The 20118-nt window shown below is 37.1% G+C and overlaps 1 protein-coding gene across 5 annotated transcripts in view; it reads left to right on the top strand.

The window, feature by feature from the left end:
* Nucleotides 1-20118, top strand: part of ZNF407 (zinc finger protein 407) — a 336771-nt gene that overhangs the window by 21856 nt on the left and 294797 nt on the right. For all 5 annotated transcript variants that reach the window (XM_080581095.1, XM_080581096.1, XM_080581097.1 and 2 more), the window contains 2 exons: nt 3373-8172; nt 13992-14106. In XM_080581095.1, coding sequence (XP_080437221.1) covers nt 3373-8172; nt 13992-14106 — 4915 coding nt within the window. The remainder of the gene's footprint in view (nt 1-3372; nt 8173-13991; nt 14107-20118) is intronic.

The following is a 20118-nucleotide window of genomic DNA, read 5'->3' as shown; positions in this document are numbered from 1 at the left end:
CCTGCCTCAGAGGATACACTCCTGTCCTAAAGGCGACTTCAAGAGAGGACTAAAAGGAACTTAAGGAAATGTAAGTCATTACATTAATATAAGGGTAATTTTAGCAGGACAACAGCAGTCACCTCAAAGATGTTTTGTTTTATGTTTTGTTCTTTATGGATTATGGTTTCATGCATGTGGAAACTCCAGCGTGACTGTGTTTTGACACAGGGTACATGGTGGCTGGGGCAGAGACCAACGTGCCTCTGGGGAGCGTGTGCAGGGAGAGATTATTTTCATGAACACTCACGTGTGGGTTGGAGACAAAGCATGTGAAGGCATACAGTTGTTACTACACCTAACTTGTTCGGTGTGCTCGAGGAGTTACTGCCTTGCTGGTGCCTGTTGTTAGCTGTGGGACAGACGCAGGCTGTTGACTTCACCAGGAGGAGTGCTATTTGTAAGTGAAGTGGAGTGCATCTCTGGTCTGCTTGGGAAAAGTTTATCACAGAATGAAGGCAGAAACGAGTGTGGCCATTTACTGTTGACTTGGAGGCCTGTAGGCATTAGGTAAGAAGGCTGGGGCATAAAGCTACTTTGCACGTTTCTGTTGCATGTGTCACTAGTTTCATTTCACACTGAAGTTACTGGGAGTATCTGTGAGAGTTGTATTTTGCATGTTACATTTGTCCAGCAACCTGTTTGTGACTGCAGTTTGCAAAGATAAAATAAGGGAAACATATTTCTTTTTCTAAGGACGTGAAAGCCCTTAATTGATGCAATACAGTTGAATTGAATCCAACCGGACAAGGATGGATGCCAGAGCTGGGATTGCAATCTGTTTTTTTTTTTTTTTTTGATAGCTCGTAGAGTAGGATGAACTTCTATTGGAGAGTTAGCGAACAAATGCCGAGAAGTAAGGCTAGGCCTGCGGGTACCGCATGCCAGTAAGCAGCCATCTTTTTGGAGGTTTGCAGGTGGCTATTGGAAATGAGCTGAATCCGAGCGGGTATGGCAGGAAAGGCTTGTTCTGAGAGGAGCTGATACCTTTCTGTGACAGCCGGGAAGCATCCACCTCAGGTGATTACCGTATCTCTGGCTGGAAGTGGTTTGCGATTTCTGTCAGAGGTTGATCTAGGTGTGACAGCACTTTAAGGTTTAAATCAAATTATAGGATGACTTTAAATGGGCATGAAGCATGTTGGAAGAGAGTGTGGTGAGGAGCCACCAATCCTCTGCTTGTTAATATGGCTTGGATGTGTGAAATTTTGTCAATGGAGAAACCACTAATTACCCAGACACAACCTTTGATAGTGGAAGTTTCCAGTGCAGGTATTAGTACACTGCTGGACAGGTTCTCTGATAAATTAAATGCTCTGAGAGGAAAGTATCCTATAAAGAAGATGGAGAATTGGTCTGACATTGCAAATTGTCTTGTACAGCAGGGAAAAACTGCTTTTTTCCCCCCAGGTCATATAAGGGAAGAGTGGTCAGGTCTCAGCGGTGGGCTGGGAACTCGCTGTGGAAGTGCAGTGAGGCAGAGGACCCATGGCTGCTGCTTGCAGACAGTTAAGGGTGGGCTTGTGGTGCTCATCACTGAAATAATTCTTGATATTTCCTAAGCAAGTTATATACATAAAGCTGTACTCCAATTAAACAGCATAATTTTAATCTAATCTTTTTTTCCCATATCACAAGCAGTGGTCATAAACCTTTTCAGGGTATGCTTGCTCTTCAAAGGCTTCATTCCCCTCCGCTATTAATTGCTGTGGTGTTTCTGAGTATACTGACAGTATATTGGCTTACACCAACTGAGAATATGGACTGGATTGTTTTAATTCTAACTAATTGTGATAGTATGTATCATGGTGTAGTGAAAAAGGAAAAAAATAATACAGTGTAAGAATCAGAAAAACACAGAGAAGCAGTATTTGGAGCCTCCAAAAGACTGCTGGGATCTGGAGATTTTGCTTTCTCATTTAAAAGGCTAGGTATAGCTAACAGGGTGTTTAGCAACAAGTTTGGTCAGTATTTTAGCTCAATGACAGGCCTGCAGTTGGAAAACAGGTCTGTTCAACATATGCAACTTCTATGCACTCAATTGCTTACAGGCCTTCCTTAAATTATCATTAAGCCCCAAAGCAATTTTGTTTTTACTTCTGTAAGTAACAAGTCCATTTGATTTGGGTATATTTCCCCAATTCAACGCTTTTTTACTTTGTCCTCAAAACCACGATTTTTTTGACATGTACTTGAATACTTTTTTTGTACCTCGCATTGCTTGTATCAACGTTGCAATTACTTAATCTTGTCAGGAAGTACTTACAATTGTGGTCATGGCCTCATTCAATGGGTAACTGAACAAAAAAATGGATACTTGGATCTGCAGCAAATTGATGTTTAAATCATAGCATAAAGCACATAGATAAACATTTAGTATTTAATCATCTGTTAAAATGAAATGCACTTTCAATTCTCGATTGCTTCATATCAAAATGAAAAGGTAATAAACGTCAAGATTTGATTTCCCACCCCCGCCCCCCTTGTAAAGTGTGTTGGTAGCATCAGTTTTCTGCTCGTGACATCTTTCTGGGAGCAGGAAGGTCACGCTGGGAAGTTGAAAGAAAGCTTTTGGTAACTGGATGTGGATGGCTAGAGTTTGTGCTGGGATTCAAAGATGTTTCGCGTCTCTGCACTGTTATTTCATGTCTTTTTTATTGGGAAATGAGCTTCTAGAGGATTTTCAAGGAGTGATGGGGAACTATACTAGTGGCATTTTCTTTTATAACATGGCTCAGTTAGCAGTTTTCATCTCATTCTTTAGCGGTAGTCTAAACGGGAAGGATGGAAATCTTTATACTTAAAGTAATTTGTGTCAGCTTTGTTTTGTTTGTTCTTGCAGTCATGGTCATTTGCTCCTTGGAGCTTTTAAGTTTGTGATCCTGGATTTCTTGACCAGGAAAAGTTGAATGTCCCATGACTGGTTCCCTGAACTCTGTTAGTGTTTAACATATCCTAAAAATGCTTCTAGAAATGAAGGTTAGGCTTGTCTACCCAAGTTTAAGCATGTAAAAATTCAAGCACTTAAATAAAATTAACATATTTTTAGGGTTGCTAAGCATGTGAGTCTTGGCAATGCTCATTGGTAAGTTACTTGATTACAGAACCACTTTTGAAGCCAGTCCTTGGTCACATGGTGTTTAAATGACATAGAGAACCAAGTGCCTAGGAGTTGTTTTGGGTTTCAGGTGTCACGAGGTTTGACACAATTTTAATTTGCTATATTGTTCTTTTTTATTAAATTGTTTTAATAAAATAAAATATTTTTTTTTAACTTGAGCTTTATAAATTTTGGTTGTATATAAAAGATTAATAATAACTCTTCTTTTATAGGTACTAAGCCAAATGGTCTACAGTTGGCAGTATCCATGTTAAGAATGGATGGGGAGGATAATCAGAAGAGAGTTGATGTTGATGAGAGTTTGGAAACTAAGCTGAGAAAAGGATCCCTGAAAAATGCATCAGGAGAAAATGCTGAATGTGATTCTTCATCTCAGCAGAGAAGAAGGCTCATATCAGATGAAGTGTTCAGGAACCTTGAAAAGAAAAGAAAAGAGAATGGAACAAACAAAAGGGCATTGTCAGGATCACCAAGCCTGGACATTGTTGAAGCAGAGAGACCTGAAAATGTCTGCAGGAAAAGAAAGCTGATTTCTTCAGCAGACGTGAAGGACAGTGAAAGGAAGTTGCACAAAGTCCTAGCTGTAGGAGCAGGTAGCATAGAAGCTGGAGCTGCAAAGAAGGAAGGAGTCACCAGTTGTCATGGTGATAACATATTTAATTCAAATTTTGTGTGCCCACATTGTGATTTCAAATGTGCTGATGGTGCCATCTTGAAAATTCACAAGGAAAGCAAACATTCACAAGAGGTGCTAGCTGCTGTTCCTGAAAAGCTATCTTCTTCAGAAGAAATCAATGTTGGCTATAGAGTTGGAAACACAGACAAAGATTTTAAAGACAAAACATGTGATCAGTTATTACCATCCTGCTCTGATATGGAAAAGCATGTACAAGAAAGCCACTCTAAACAATCTAAAGAGCAAACATGTAGTTGCACAACTAAATATAGTACAACGTCACATACACATGCTAAGCAAGATTACGAGCAATCCAAGATATTTTGTTGTGATCTTTGTGGTTTTCAGAGTCCTGAGGAAAATCTCCTAAATTCTCATTTCCTTGGCAAGACACACCTTCGACGCCAAAATCTTGCTGCACGGGGAGGATTTGTACAGATATTGACAAAAAAATCCTTTAAAAAGCAACAGTCTACTGCAACCAGAGAGAGAAATGTGAGAGCAAAATCTGGGAGCAGTAAATTAAGGGCAAGGACTGCTGATGCAAAGGAATTAAATGTTTGCAGTGCACTGAAAGGCTCAAAAGTAAGCTTGTCTAAACAAAATGATAACACTGAACTTGTTGAAACGATACCATCTACAAATATTCCTGATGAAAAAACGGATACTACGATAGGAAAGTTGCTTTCTTCCAGTGTAGAAGGAAATAATGAAGTTAATACTGGAAAGCTAGAAATACTAGGACCCTCAGAAAGTATATTGCAGAAATCAGAACTCCCTCCAACTACCAAAAAGCTAGTTAGCAGTTTAAATGTGACAAAGAAATTTGATAGACTGGAACATAAGAGAAACATTGTATTGCTAAGAACTTCTTTTGGAGGAAGTAGGTCTCTTAGATTAAAAAGGCAAGTTAAAAGAAGGTACAATTTGTTGGGTAAGAGAGGCAAGTCTGAAAATCAGAGAGTACACATAAAGCATGCCTCCAGCACACAGGTTAAACCTGGTGATTCAAGCCCTACATCACATACAGAATTAGAAACAGATGATAAAAGTCTTTGTAATACTTCAGAAATTCAAGATCTTACTCAAGATAAACCAAATACACTTTCTTCCAGCCCTACAGATACTAAAAATTCTGAAGGAAAACTTACTGCTGATCACGGTGTTCATCATACTTCCACTGACTGTGGTCATGCTTTTCAGAACAAAAAAAGTTTGGAAACTCATGCTGTAGAGTTTCATACAAAAAGGATTCAGTTTCATTGTCAGACATGTAGTTATTCCTCTGGAGTCAAGGAAGATATGAAGCAACACTGTCAGGACAGTAAACACCAGATGGGAGGTTGCAGCTTTAATTGTCAACTTTGTTCATTTATCAGCTTGAATGTGATAAACTTTGAAAGCCATATGAGTGAAGTGCATAATATGTCCCATACTTGTCCAACTTGTGTTCTTTTCTTTCAAACACAAGAAGAGCTGATAAATCATCAAAAAGAGGAGAAACATGATAGTTCATTAGTTCAGCCAGCTACTTCACTGAGTAACAGTGGTCCGACCTTGCAAGTGGTAAGTTATGCTGAGTCACTATCAAACAGTAGCCAAAATCTTGCAAAGGAAATGGAAGTATCAATGAAACCAAAAACTCCAGACTCTTCCTTTGCAAGTCATAGAAATGATGTAAAGCATTCTGTTCTGAATAAAACCCAATTTCAGTGTAAAAAGTGTTTTTATAAGACAAGATCTTCCACAGTTCTTACAAGGCACATAAAACTCCGACATGCACAGGAGTATCACTTTCTTTGCAAAGCATGTAATCTTTACTCCCTGAGTAAGGAAGGAATGGAGAAGCATATCAAAAGAAGCAAGCACCTTGAAAATGCCAGAAAAAACAATATTGGACTACGTTTTGAGGAATGCATTGAAAAGGTTTGCGTTGGTGTTGGTGGTATTAAAACAGTGATGGATCCTTCCATTTCTGGGAGTGGGAACACAGAGTTAGATAAAGAAATTATACATGTTTCATCTTCTACTGTGGAAAACATATCAAGAAATAAGGAATTTGTTCCAGATGATCAAAGAATTGGTGAAAATGAATTGGTTTTAGCTAATGCACCAAAAAGAGGGAGACCCAAAGGCACTATTTCTAGGACATGCACCCATTGTGGTCTTTTGGCCTCCAGTGTTACAAACTTGACTGTTCATATCAGACGAAAGCACAGTCATCAGTACAGCTATTTGTGTAAGGTTTGCAATTACTACACTGTAACCAAAGGAGATATGGAACGGCATTGTGCGACCAAAAAACACAAAAGTCGTGTGGAAATAGAAGGATACGGAAAACAGAACTCAGAGATCGTTGTTAACCCTGAAGGAGGCAATTTTGAATCCATGAGCAAGGTTAGCAGCCCTGTGACTGCTCTGTGTGAACATGTTGAGGATGGTAGCCAGACATCAGATTTGGGAAATTCTGTCTTAGACAATCAGGAAGTTGGGCAAGGAGAGGCTGAGGTAAAAGCTGAAAATGCCAGTAGGCTGCCAGATTTGGAGCATGCTAGCAATTCAGTGAATATAAAACAACATATACTGCTTGAACCAGCAAAGATTACCCAGGATGGTGACCCGTGCTTCCAGAGAAGAGCAGTGGGTGCAAACGACAACAGGTGTATACATTGTGACTTCACTGCTCATTCTTCTTCTTCTTTGGAGCTGCATGTGAAACGAAAACATACAAAAGAATTTGAATACTACTGCATGGCTTGTGACTACTATGCTGTTACTCGGAGAGAGATGATTAGGCATGCGGCAACGGAGAAACATAAAATTAGGAGAGAGTCGCATGTTTATTCTTCAGTGGAGGAAGCAGACGCAGCACATATCACTAAAGAAGGCACTGCTTTGTCTCAAGAGGAGCACCATCCCGGTGCAGGAGAGATGAAAACTGTTGTAGATGAAATGAAATACGCCATTGATGCAGCAGAAGGTGATCATGTGAATAAAAGTTTAACTGAGGGTATTGTCTTAGACGAAAGTGCATCCCCAGAAACGCCCAAAGAAGGCAGCTCCCAAACTACAGTAGAAAGTGGAGTTGAAGTGGAAGCTAAAAATGGAGGAGAAAACCTTTTTTGTGAAGGATTCCAGCAAGGCCCTCAGAAAGATAAAGCTGTTAAACTTGATGAAGAGGTATCCATTAAAGAAGCAGGCACTTGTGAGTTGCAGAGCAATGGGCATGGTGAGGAACTGCTCAGCTCAGATGACTGCACAGCAGAAAATCAAAATAGTTCAGGTGGCACAGACGTGAATTCAGTAAAAGGTGAGGAAAGCTTGGAAGCAACTAGAGAAAACCCTGAAGTAGAATGTAGAAACAGAGACATTCTTGAAGAAATACAACTGAAAGAAAATAACCCACTTATGTTAAGTCTTCCAGAAACAAAAAGTGCAGTACAGCAATCAAATTTTGCTGGAAACATTGGAGAAATGGTGCAAAATATACGTAGTTTAGAGGGTGACAGAAGTTTCAAAGAGGATCCTACTGGGGAGGAGGAAGAAGCCCTTATGGAAGCACAACATGAAGCAGAAGTATCTATAAATAACAGTGTTTGGGAGGCAGATGGCTCAACAGCTGAGGGCATGCGAGAAAGTAGTAATGAGGCTTTAGGAACAGTTATCAGTGCTGATGATAAAGGAAAGGCAATGCAAAATTTTGGCAAGTTTGATCCTTCCATAGTGAGATTAAAAAGCCATCAAGATGAGGAGGCCATTGACCATTCAGATGAAGGACAAACGTCAGGTGGAGTGAGAGTTAGTGAGTTCGCAGTGAAAGCAGACACTTCACCAAACAGTGGGAAAAAGAGGAAGTCGGAAGGAATTTCCCTTGGGGAATCGACACGTATTCGCTGTGATGACTGCGGTTTCCTAGCAGATGGTTTGAGCGGACTAAATGTTCACATAGCCATGAAACATCCTTCAAAAGAAAAACATTTTCATTGTTTACTCTGTGGAAAATCGTTTTACACAGAGAGCAACCTTCACCAGCACTTGGCCAGTGCGGGGCACATGCGAAATGAGCAGGCAAGCGTGGAGGAGCTGCCCGAGGGAGGCGCTACCTTTAAATGCGTGAAGTGCACGGAGCCCTTCGATTCGGAGCAGAACTTGTTCCTCCACATCAAAGAGCAGCACGAGGAACTGTTGCGGGAAGTGAATAAGTACATTGTGGAAGACACTGAGCAAATAAACAGGGAGAGGGAAGAGAACCAAGGCAACGTCTGCAAGTACTGTGGGAAGATGTGTAGGAGTAGCAATTCCATGGCCTTCCTAGCTCACATTCGTACCCATACAGGTATGGAAACGCTCTCTTTGCAAGTGGTCTCTTTGAAACGGAGTGAATTATTACCGTTGGTCTTTTTCTGCTTGTTAATCTCTTTAACGTTTCTTAGGAACTGGTATTCATACTGCCTGATGAGCCACTGTTGAAATTGAAAATTACCTAAAGCGGTATGAAAATACGGTGATCAAAGGGCAGAAAATGTAAGAACATTTTAAGCGCAGTCGCCCTTCTGCTTTTTGTTTTATATACAGAGATTTCCTTCCCTTTAATCTAAATTGTAATCATTAATTGGTTCTTAAATTCATATAATGAAGCAGTGCTGGTTTAAGAGAACAATTAGCTGTCCTTTCTAACGTCTTCTTCCTTGCAGTTGTTTAATATCCAAATTGTTTATTTCGTTTCAATTCAGTAACACTTTCAGCATTTTAGCATGATGCTTCAGGATAGCCATTTGAGAATACATCATTCCTTAATAAATACCAATAATGAGCATCAAGAGTTTATTGTAGAAATAAGTTATGGGAATTGGAATAGGTCAGCCTTTTTGGGAGGTAGTGTGTAATGTTGATGTGATGCACGGGGATGTAATATCTGATTAAGTTTCTGTGCTGATCACACTTTCAATTCATTTTTATGTTTAATTTTAAGTGGAAAATTTAAAAAACATTTTTGTAGAAAAATGCATAAGCTGCAGTTCTAAATTTATGTAAAAATTCACTGCGATGTTTCTATAAACCTGCCATACATTCTTTATTTTAAATAGACAGCTTTTCTAAATCACTGAGCTCTGCTTAGACAAGTGGTGTCTCCATGGTTGAATTTATGAGTGGATTTGAATAATAAATTCACATTTCAATGAACATATTTTCATTAAAACTGTAAGGTTTATTTTACTGTACTTTTAAATAATGGCTTATTATGGAAGCTATAGTTTAAATTCATGCAGTATTTGAAACTTAGTGCATGGTTACAAGGAAGAGAACAAAAAGGTAAGAAAAAAGAAACATGGAAGTATGGTAATTCCTGGCATAATCCTAAAATAGTTTTGTAAGTTTTTTATGAAAAGGCAAGGGCATGACTGGACAACAAGGTTCAAAATTAATCTTGGGGAACATGGACGTTGTATTTCAAACCTTTCAAAGCATTTTACTATAACTGCAGTATTCATGGATGCCAATAACTCACCTACTTAATACTTTCAGCGTTACTTCTGGCCTGTCAATAATGCAGTTATCTGGATTGTTGCAGCTAATGTCCAACTTCGAATGCGGCATTAAGTCTTTAGAGGGACAGTCGTGTTCACATGGTCAGAGCAGCTGTATAAGCCCTTAATATGCCCTCTTACGGCAGATAAAACTGAATAAAACTAAGGGGGAAGATGCTAATGGAGCTCTCTTTAGAATTCTTTATGCAACTGTCTGGTCAAGACATGTTGCTTATAATTGATGTGTCCATTACTTGAATTCTCTTGTAATTATAGTCAATAAGTCTTGTAAATGTGTTAAAGCTCACTAAAAGCATACAAATTCAAGAACAGAGTAAGGCTAATAATTTAAAATAATCAATGTAGGCATTTCAGCACTTAATTTCCCTTGTGTGTTGATAGCTGATCATTCTTAATCCATTAAGATTTATTTAGTCGTTTACAATGCAAAATAGGTTTGCACTGGTCACTTGTGCCATTTGAAAATGTCCACCAGGTTAAGTGCAGAATGTAGTCCATTAGTCTTCCTTGACTATATGTATTAATTGCATTTAAAATCAAGTTAATGTGGATGTGAAAGTGAGGTAACTATCAATATATGACAAAGCAACCCTACTTACATAAGTTACATCATTGATTGTAACATTTAGTAAAAGTTAGTGTACTTTTTACCATCTCGTGTGTAGGTCTTATCATGAAGAATATTTTCATCGTGCTTTTGAATGGCCCTAAATATGCAAAGCAGTAAAAGGATACATTTCAGTTTGCAAGTCACTTTTTGGTGGTGCTTGTGGAGGGGTGTAGCAGGGTTACAGATGAGAGTTTAATCTGGCCTCTTTCTCACAGCACCTCTAAATGGATCGCTTTTCTGATGCTTTGCTTATTCGCATAAATAGCAATGTGGAGACTCTTATTAACAGTTAATGGGAAGAAGGCTTTCTCTTCCAATCCCCCTTTTCATATTTGTGATTTCCTTTGTGTGTCATAGAACCTTTCCTTCCAGTCTGTCAGATCACAACAGATGCAGCTGAATAAGAAAAAGCATTGTGGGGTTATTGGGAATGGTGGCAGAGGGAACTGCCCTACACCACCAGCTGTATATCCACTGTTGGTGAGGCAAAGCACAGGAGTATTTCTAGCTTCTCTCATCTCTTCCAGGGTAACATCAGGTGCATAACAGGAGGAGAAGCTGCAGTTATTTTCCCGTCTGTTGTTCTGATTATGTGCTTTTTCTAAGTCTTTCTTCAGCATCAGGATGTGCATATATGTACATAGATATATGTTTGTATGTATAACCATATCTAACTCCTTGTTTTCATATATTTTTTAAATTAATTTGAGTAATTGGCGATGGTTTTGGGGTAGGGAGGAATGGAAGGGAAAGTTGTGGAAAGAAACAACTAATGATTTACATTAATAGAAAAAATACGGTTTCAAAATACTGTTAAATAATCTAAGAGATTTTCACGTTGCAAATGAAAGGAAAGCTTTGCTACAGAGGAGATAACAAGCAAGTCCATCACATGTTGACAAGTGAAAATGAGGAAGTGTAAAGACAAATAAAAGGAGTAGTAGAGGTGGAAGACTTTTTAGTTTGCAATTGATGCAGGTCCCATAAACTTAATTAACAATCAACATGTGAGGAAAAATCACCTGCAACCACATCATCTTTGTTTCATTTCTCATCAGATTTCTTCAGTTAATGGAAGGCTTGCCCAATGTAAGTGTGGCATCTTAATACCCATACCCCAACCGTAGTAGGAGATGGCACGACGGTGTTTCATGTGGCTCTGCTTGCTTTGCGTTGGGCCTGAGCTAGAGGCACAGCTGTGCCTGCACATGCAGATGATGTTGGCTTAAAACAGGCAGTGAACTTTCGTTATAGGTTTGGGTTTCTTTTGTGTTAGGATTATTAACTCCTGTTGTCTCGTGAGAAACAACAGCATGTGTTGTGTTATTTAGTCTATTTTCATTTTTTTCCCAATTCTGTAGTTAAGAGTTAGTCTATTTTCATTCCCCCCCCCCCCAATTCAGTAGTTAAGAGCCTTATTGTTTACTGCTGCCTCTGAAAATGTACAGTGTTTCCATGCCACTATTCCGCTTGTGGGTAAAGTAATTCCATGGCTTTTTTTTTTTTTTTTTTTTTTAAGTCATCTGGTTGGAAAGGTGCTGTATTGCAAGTGTTTTTCTTAGTGAACTAAAAGCCAAATGTAAAGCCAGTAGTAAGTATCACATCAACACAGCAGATGAGAACCATTGACGTTTGCGATGAATATGGCTAAGAAATGTTTAATTGCTTCAATATTGTTTCAGATAGCCTTATACTAAATAGAGATTTTTGCCCCATTTGCTTAACTTTCAGTCTAATGCCTTCATCTTAAGCATATATATATGTATTTTTTTCCATCCAAGAAGATACTGGAATGATTTTGGCATCAGCAACCTAAAGGGGAGACGTACTGCTTTTGTTTCAGGTGATAAGTACTGACTGTAGCCTGCCAGCAAGTGAATTTTCATGGAGCTTAAATGGAGATGTTAACAGATATTCAGCTCTGGATGTGAGGAATAAATAAATAAATAAACCTCAAGGCCTCAGTGATTTTTGGATGAGAGCAGTCAACGGAATAATACATTTATGTATTGTCAGCACACTGTAGCTACGATTGGTCTGAACTACAGTTTTTCACAAAGGAGTCATGTAAATGGAAAACAGCAAAGGTCTTGTATGGAAACCCTGCGGGACACCTGCAGTAACAGAATGAGGAACGAATTTACAATTTAATCAGTAGGAGAGAAACTAGAGGAACACAGGATTGAATCCACCTGGTATTTGAATTCTGTGATATAAAACAGCAGTATAAACACCAATTGATTAAAAAGAAATCCTGACTGTGGCCTTGATATTATTAATTGTGCAATTAGTCTTTAAGATCATAAGTTAAAACATCAACTTTTAATACTCTTTTATTTAACACAAAGATAGGGTTTTTTATTTGCATGGGTCTCTTTATAGAATGCAGTGTTGATTTGAAATGTCACCAAATTAATGATTAATTTAGTTTTATCAGGATCATTTAAATAAACTGGGGATTTTCAGTGTGATTGATAGAATGTGATTGCTGTTAGCTCCAGTCTCAACCTGCTTTTGACATTTAAACATATAAAGCTGACTAGATATAACCATTCAGGTGCTAAATATATTTTACATCTACTTCCAACAGTAGAAATGGAAGTATTAAGAGATCTGGCTTCATTGTCATTGAACTGTGAAATATTCAACCTTGTCTGCCCGTGCTTAGTACTGTTGACTTTTTTATTTCAGTTAGAAGATTAAAATTAAATGCTTCATTTTTCGTCAGCTTTTGGGAATTAAATTGAAATTTAAGACTCTAAAATTTTTTACTAAGATCCTCAATTTCACCAGTGGATTCTTGGAGGAGATTCTGTTTCAAGGGCAAAGCAAAAAGGTTCATTGATCAAGTATGATATAGTGTAACATTTTTCTTATCAGAGCTCTTTATGTATATTTGTTAAAGATCACATATTTCATATTATGCTTAACTGTATTGGAAGAAGTACTTCGCAAAACATATACTAAACATAATATGGAGAATCTGTGACCATATTGTACTTACTTTTAACTGCAGTTCTATGATTTTGATTTATTGGCTTAAGCATTTAGTGGTCAGAAAATTGGAAAGTGCTACAGCATACTTTAGAACAGTGTTACTGCCTAGTAACATAGGGACTGACATGTGCCCAATTCAACTATTTCAGTAAAAAAAAAAATAAAAATCTTTCCATACTCTGGAGAGGATCCCTGATAATTAAGACAGACAAATAATTGGACTTTCTGCTGAACTGATGTGATACAAGAAATAGCCTGGTACTTTTTCCTTGGAGAAATAATTCTAAAGTTCTTTGGTCTGCACTAGACATTTAATATTAAAGTTTGTTCTTGAAATAAATAATAGCCAAAATGTCAATACTTCTGGTTTGCAGAATAATCATAAATTCTTGACCATAAAACAGTCATAAAGGCATAATATTTTATCCACTGTATATTCATACATTGCATGTCATTACAATGGCTAGGTGATGAATCATTTTCTGTGTGTGACAGAACAAATCTGAAATACCAATGCTAATGTGAAATCTATTCAAAGTCAGAAGACTTGTAAAATTACTTTACTTTAAATATACTTGCTTAAAAAAAGTACATTTTGAGTTTACACTAATATCAAACCTGAGTTTCTGTATTTGGAAATGGCGAAAGGTGTAGAGCAACTTTTGTCATCTTGTCGAAAGGTTATTTGCTTCATTTTAATATTCTTTGTTTAAAAAAAAGAGAAAAGAAAAAAGATAGAAGTGAATGATTACTAAGCATTAAGAGAGTAGTTTCCGTGGTCCTGAACCTAAGGAAACTTTAATGAGTATATACCATCTGTGTCTTGGGCGTTATAAATTTATGTACGAGATACTTTTTTTATTAGGCAAAAATCTCAAACAGGTTAAATGTGGGGTAGGCTTTTTTAAAGGTTATTTTTTCCTAGGATTTTTTATTTCTTTAACCGTGGGTGATATATTATTCTAATTCAACTCATATCTTATGCTAAATTTTACTTAGGATCAAAGCCATTCAAGTGCAAGATATGCCACTTTGCAACAGCTCAGCTCGGAGATGCCAGAAACCATGTCAAGAGGCACCTTGGGATGAGGGAATACAAGTGTCATGTCTGTGGGTGAGTAAATTGAAACAGTCTCCACCATGGTTAACCAGGAGAAGAGTGCAGGATATGCATTGTTTCAGAATTGAAAACTCTGATGTGAGCAAGAGTGGCTAAAATTATGCATGCATATCCTCCTTTCCATTGTTATGGTAAATTCCTTAAATACAGTTATGACATTCTTTTCCCACTTCTAATCCTGCACTGAAGATGAGCAATTTTATGGGCTACAAGGTCAATTTGAACCTGTAATCTGTAAATTGACTAAATTATAGGATGTTCATTCACATTGCCAGGGAGAACTGTAAATTCCATTTAAAGACATAAAAAATATATAATATAGACTTTACTGTGTGGGGTTTTTTCTTTTGCTATACTGTTATAATTTTAGTACCATTAACAGATTTCTGGACTCCATTAGGGTTTTCATTCTTTACGAAAACAAAACAGAAGACTGATTTTTCAAACAAATGGGTCTAAAATATTGCAGGCATAAGACTTTAAAAATAAATTGAAGTCTTTTATGTATGCTTGTGTTCCTGTTTGTTACCAAAAAAATCTTGTTTTTCTTTTTTACTTAATCGTTATTTCCTCAGAAGGATCGTTCATAATGTTTAATTGTCCTTCAAATGTGTTGCATTTAATAGGAGGCATTGAGACTCCTTAATGCAAAACTAATTAATTTAGCAGAAATGTTTAAAAGGTTTTAAAATGCCATGGCATATATGGTACATCATAGGACATTCAAAGTTGGATTTTAATACCCTACTTCTGATTAAAAATATATTTTAATGTTATTATGCTACAGAAATTAACTAATATATGCATCATATAAAAACACTTTACTCAAACCTATGTAACCTGCTATAGCAGTCTTATGGCTAATGTGTAGAACAGCACAGGTTCAATTAGATGATGCAGTGCACACATGAATGGTGTGGTGTGCTGTTAGGGATAATATTAAGCAGGGAGGTTTTTTTTCACTCTTGGCATACTGATCCACTGCAGGACAAAGTGAGTTACACATTTTAAAGGACAAGTGAATCTTCAGCTGAAGATGCAGCTGAGTGATTTTCACTGATTCATCTCTCTGTTTTTCGAATAATTTTGCATGCAGCATTATGAGATACTTTGGATGTTTTTACTCACTTAAGAAAATTAATTGCTGACTTCTTGGAACACGAAATAAAAATGTATGAGCCTAATTCTTAAGTCCACTGAATATCAGTAGTAGAATAACTCGTGCTACTCTTTATTTTGCAGCATGCTTAAAATGAACTTTATGCACAGTAGCCTATTTTATGTTGTTTGAAAAATCTTATTTGCTGTGTCTGCTATATGGATTACTGAGAATTTGGCATGGGAGATGGTTATCAACTACAGATCCACAAAACTGTTTAGCTGAGGCTAAGCTCTGTTCTTTAGAAGTTTTCAACAAACTTGACAATGGTTCTTTATTCAGTTCCCTTTTAACTTAGAAAGAAAAATCATGTTATTTAACTACGTAATCATCAAAGGCGAAGTCGAAAATCTTGAAACATTTAATAGTGTGTCTTTTATAAAAAGAGAATTAAACTGATTAGGCTTTGGCACAGTTTCTCACTTTTCAAAAATCACTCCTTCCCTCCAGAGTTGACATGTTCTTAGAATATGTCTCAGAAAATACACAACTTGCTTGTAATTCATGACATGGATGATTTAAACAGTGGGCTTAAATGGTAGTCAGTTTGGGAAGCTGATTGCTTACTACGTGTTGCTGGTATGTCATACCTGGTAGCCAAGCAGGTACTCATTTTCCATTTTTGTGTAGTATTGTATTACTACTAATTTGCATCAACAACATGAAGCTGTGCTATTTAGATATGACAAAACAATGAGCTGAAGAGACATACACCACGATAATCCGTGCTCACAAAAATCTGATTTATATACTTGTTCAAATAATCATCACATTTCACTTAATGTGCACCAAAAAATGTATTTTAAGAATTACACGTTAACATTGATTTAATTGGAAAAGACATTTTTATACTATAGCTAACAGACCTGAAGAATTGGGCAGAATTTGAGGGAGAAGGAATGACCAGAGCAGTTTGAACTGTAGTCCAAATAATGAATATGCCATCCTTTAATGTGGAAGAACAGAAAAAAGTGTAATAGCTTGTGCTGTGTTTCTGCTATTTTTAATGAAAGCATTGGGTAGTGTGTAAGTTGAAAAACATAAAGTGGCAACATAAAAAAAAAAAATTGCTAGGATTGGCTATCGGATTAGTGGCACTATAGAGCATTGGTACATTAACACCACTGACAATGTCAATTCATTATCATTGATGGCTAAATAATCTTAGAAATGCTCAGTGGACCTATTAGTTCCTGAACATAAGCAGCTCATGCTGCATTTCTTCATTAGCTTTAATTGCTATAAATTTTACCTTTTTAAAAATCATGCTTTAAAAGGTGAAGTGATCTTTCAGGAACATTAACTCTGTAATTTTGTCACAAACAGAAGGTCCTGCACTATGTTTTCTTTTCTGCAGTAGTTAATATTCTATCTTCTGACTTTTAGATTCGTAGTAATAAGCCCTCTGCTAGTTGTGAGGATAATTTGTGTTTCAAAAGCTTTTGAATCTGCCTGGGCACTTTTTAAAGGTGAAATGTCAGTGCAACATTGTGGTGTAGTGTGTTCTCAAAATAACACTTTTAAAAAAAAATCACTTAAAAAAAACACAACATATCTGTGTTGTTCTTATTGGAAGGGTATGCTGTGTCTAAATTTTCCAAATGTTCCTCATATTTACATGATACAAAGTACACAATATATAATTCACTTGGTTGTTGAAAAACGCAGTAATTTTGCTGTGGTTTTTGTTGTTGTTTTTTAATTGAAGTTCAGGGTTTGTTTTTCTTCAGCTGCACGGCAGAAACTACATGATACAGAAATTGGACACCGCTAATGTTTTAACATTTGGAATAAACCGTCTGCTACTCATTTTCTTATCACAGATGTGCGTTAATTGTTTTCTTTTCCATACCCATGGCTGTAAAATATATCCCGTTATTTCAGAGGTTGTATCTATTTTCCGTGTGTAGCAAACTGCTGCATATTTGAATTTAATTTTTGTAAGTCTGGCTCTGAATTTGGCTGACACAACACCCTGGGTGAGATGAGCAAATCTTGGTTGCCCAGCATTTAAAATTTTTGTTTCATTTGCCTGGTGGAATGCAGTGAAAAGGCTTGAAAAGGCTTATCATGCACTTTTCAAATTTTATGCCTCAGGTAGAACATGAAAAATGCATTGTTCTGCACTTGAGATTTTGAACAGAATTTATAGGCAATGTTTGATTTAAAAAAGCATCTACTATTCCTTTGCCTTGTTCTTGCCTTTGCTTTCAGAAACAGAATTTTGGGGGATGTACTTATATGTTTCAAGTAAGAATGGCTGCTTCGTTCATTTTTCCCCCTCTCCTTTATGACTTCCTAAAAAATCTACTGAAGAAGATAGGTGTAAGGTAGGTTTGGATTTTTAGGAAAATTGACAGTATTTAAGACATGCACATAAACATAGATATACTACCCTCCCAAAAATTGAAAAGTCATTTGTAGTAATGTCTTTATCATGTTTATTCTATATATAGTAGTCAAGTGTTGTAAGGAACAGATACGAGGGAAATTGGAGGGGGTGGAAATAGATTTTTTTTTTTTCCCCCTGAATTATTTTTTCCCTGTGTTTTTGTTTTTGCTTTTGTTTTTCCTACTTTTATTTTTTATATTTTGGATTTCTTTTGGTGAATGGATGTATTACTCTCTTTTCCTTTGTCCTTCTCAGTCCTCCTTTTGCTTTCAAACTCTTTTTCCCAATTAATTCTGGAGATGTTATAAGATGTTCTGTTAAATAAGTATCTTGCTAAATTCTGTTTTTTTTTTTTTTTTTTTTTAAAGCCCCATATAAATAGGCTTTGACAAGAGTTACAGCGTCCCAAGCATGGAAATAACTTCACTTTTGCTGCTGTTGTTAATGCTAAGAATAGTTGGGAGATCTTAATCTGTATAAAGCTTAGTATTTTAATGACACTGGTTGCTTTGAGAACATCTAAGAAAAATACTCACCTATATTGAGTATAGTGGCTAACAGACCTTCCTGCTTTATAGATGAGAATGTGCTTTGACCAGATGCATCAGAAAATTGGCTGTACTCCTGTGTTATGTTTTAAAAAAAATTCTTTTAGATTTTCAGCCTGTTAATGTCAGGCTACTTTTAGTGAAAGCCGGCTCTTAAGATCACTTTTAGCAAGCAAAAAGACTTATACGTAAATTTATTGGTAGGAGCAGGAAAAACATTATATTTTCAAGGATGCCTTAATGTACTGTAATGTAAATTAATTATTTATACGTGTGCAGTTTGGGAAATCTTAAATAGAAAGTTGCTACTCTAGTAAAACTATTTTTGTGTGGTATTACCTAGTTTTTGTGCATTAGAAGGGATCTCTGTGTAGATGATTATAATGTCACTTTCTGACCTTTGCAGCTTGAATAATTGTAAATCATTGCTTCATAACGTGTCAGAGAATGTCTGTACTAGGCAATTAAATGGCAGAATATAATAGACCAAATTATTGCCTGTCATGTTTTCAACAACACAGTTAGTATTTGAGTTACACTTAATCATTACGTGCATTAGCAACTTCATTGGAATCCAGCTTCAGGCTGAGCATGAAATACATTACATTATTTAAACCTCTAATGGTAGAAGTCATTTATTTGTGTTGAAGTGTACAACATGCAGAGTTTCATAAAGCAAGGAACACTTGAGAGCTTAATTTATCCAAATCAAAGTCTAAATGCAGATAAACACAAGTGGCAAAAATTAGTAATTTTTATAGGCTGGAAATATTTAAAAATACATGGTTGTGGGTAATTGTAGGCAGCAGGAATAAATTAAAATCACTATTTTTAGTCGGCTCTGAAAACTAAAACTGTTGTATACCTAAATCGTCAAATGCATCATGAAATTGCATTTTTGAACGAACAATTAATTACACACACCGTACCTACAGATGTGGCCAATCAAAACATCCGCGTTTGGTTCAGCTGGTTAGATTAAAGATAAGTCTTGTGTGAAATGACTGCTCCAGACCCAGGTATTCCGACTTCCTCTCGATCCGTCTTTTGCCGTTTGGTCCTATCGGACGTTTGTGCCTGTTTACACTTTAGTAAAGAAAATGAGTTCAGCCTACGTAGCAGCTTTCCAAACCCGCACACGCTTTTAGGCAAATTAATAAGAAAATACTGGAAAAGTATGTGGAGTAAGGTAACATGTGCGTTACATTATCTCGCCAATTTTTGTTCAGTTATCTATCTTTTTATTAGACTTGCAAACTTGACCTTCAGCACATAGCCTCTATTTTTGGTGTTTAAGAAAACTACCAGAAATGGAAGCAATTTCCTTCCATTCAGGAGAGCTCCCAGCATCTTTACGCAGCTGGTGCAGATGCTGCGCTGTGCTGGGCGAGGCTGGTGGCCTGGAGGCCGGCCGTGGAGCTGGATGAGGCCACGGCAAGCGAGTGGGAGGCTGCGGGGCAGGGACCCTTCTGCTGGAGCCTGGTACTGCAAATGGGACAGGGAAGTCACGACCAGCTTTCTGACTTAATAAAACACCATTTGCGTGCCAAATTAGATTGTAATAATGATTTAATTGTGCTTGCTGAAGAGAAAAGGTATGTAAGGGACATAGTCATGAGAGTATATATTTGTATTTGAATTAGAGATACTGTTAGTGATTCAGGCTAATATCTACTGCATGCAGTCTAATTCAGTGCACTTCCAAATGGTAATTATCAAGATACACAGTGGTGTGACTGTGATATACGCGGCACGTGTAACTGGTGCTTTTACGGACATGCATTTTTAATTTTTTACTTTACTGTAGATTGTTCCGACATCGAGGACGCGTGCGTTTCTATTAGGCAGTAGACTTCTCACAAAGCAAAGCTCCCGCGTCTCGAGGCACTGCGGCAATTTAAAGCATC

Source organism: Anser brachyrhynchus (assembly GCF_964034855.1).
Source record: "Anser brachyrhynchus genome assembly, chromosome: 2".
Lineage (NCBI taxonomy): Eukaryota > Metazoa > Chordata > Aves > Anseriformes > Anatidae > Anser > Anser brachyrhynchus.
This window is presented reverse-complemented; position numbering and strand designations above follow the sequence as displayed.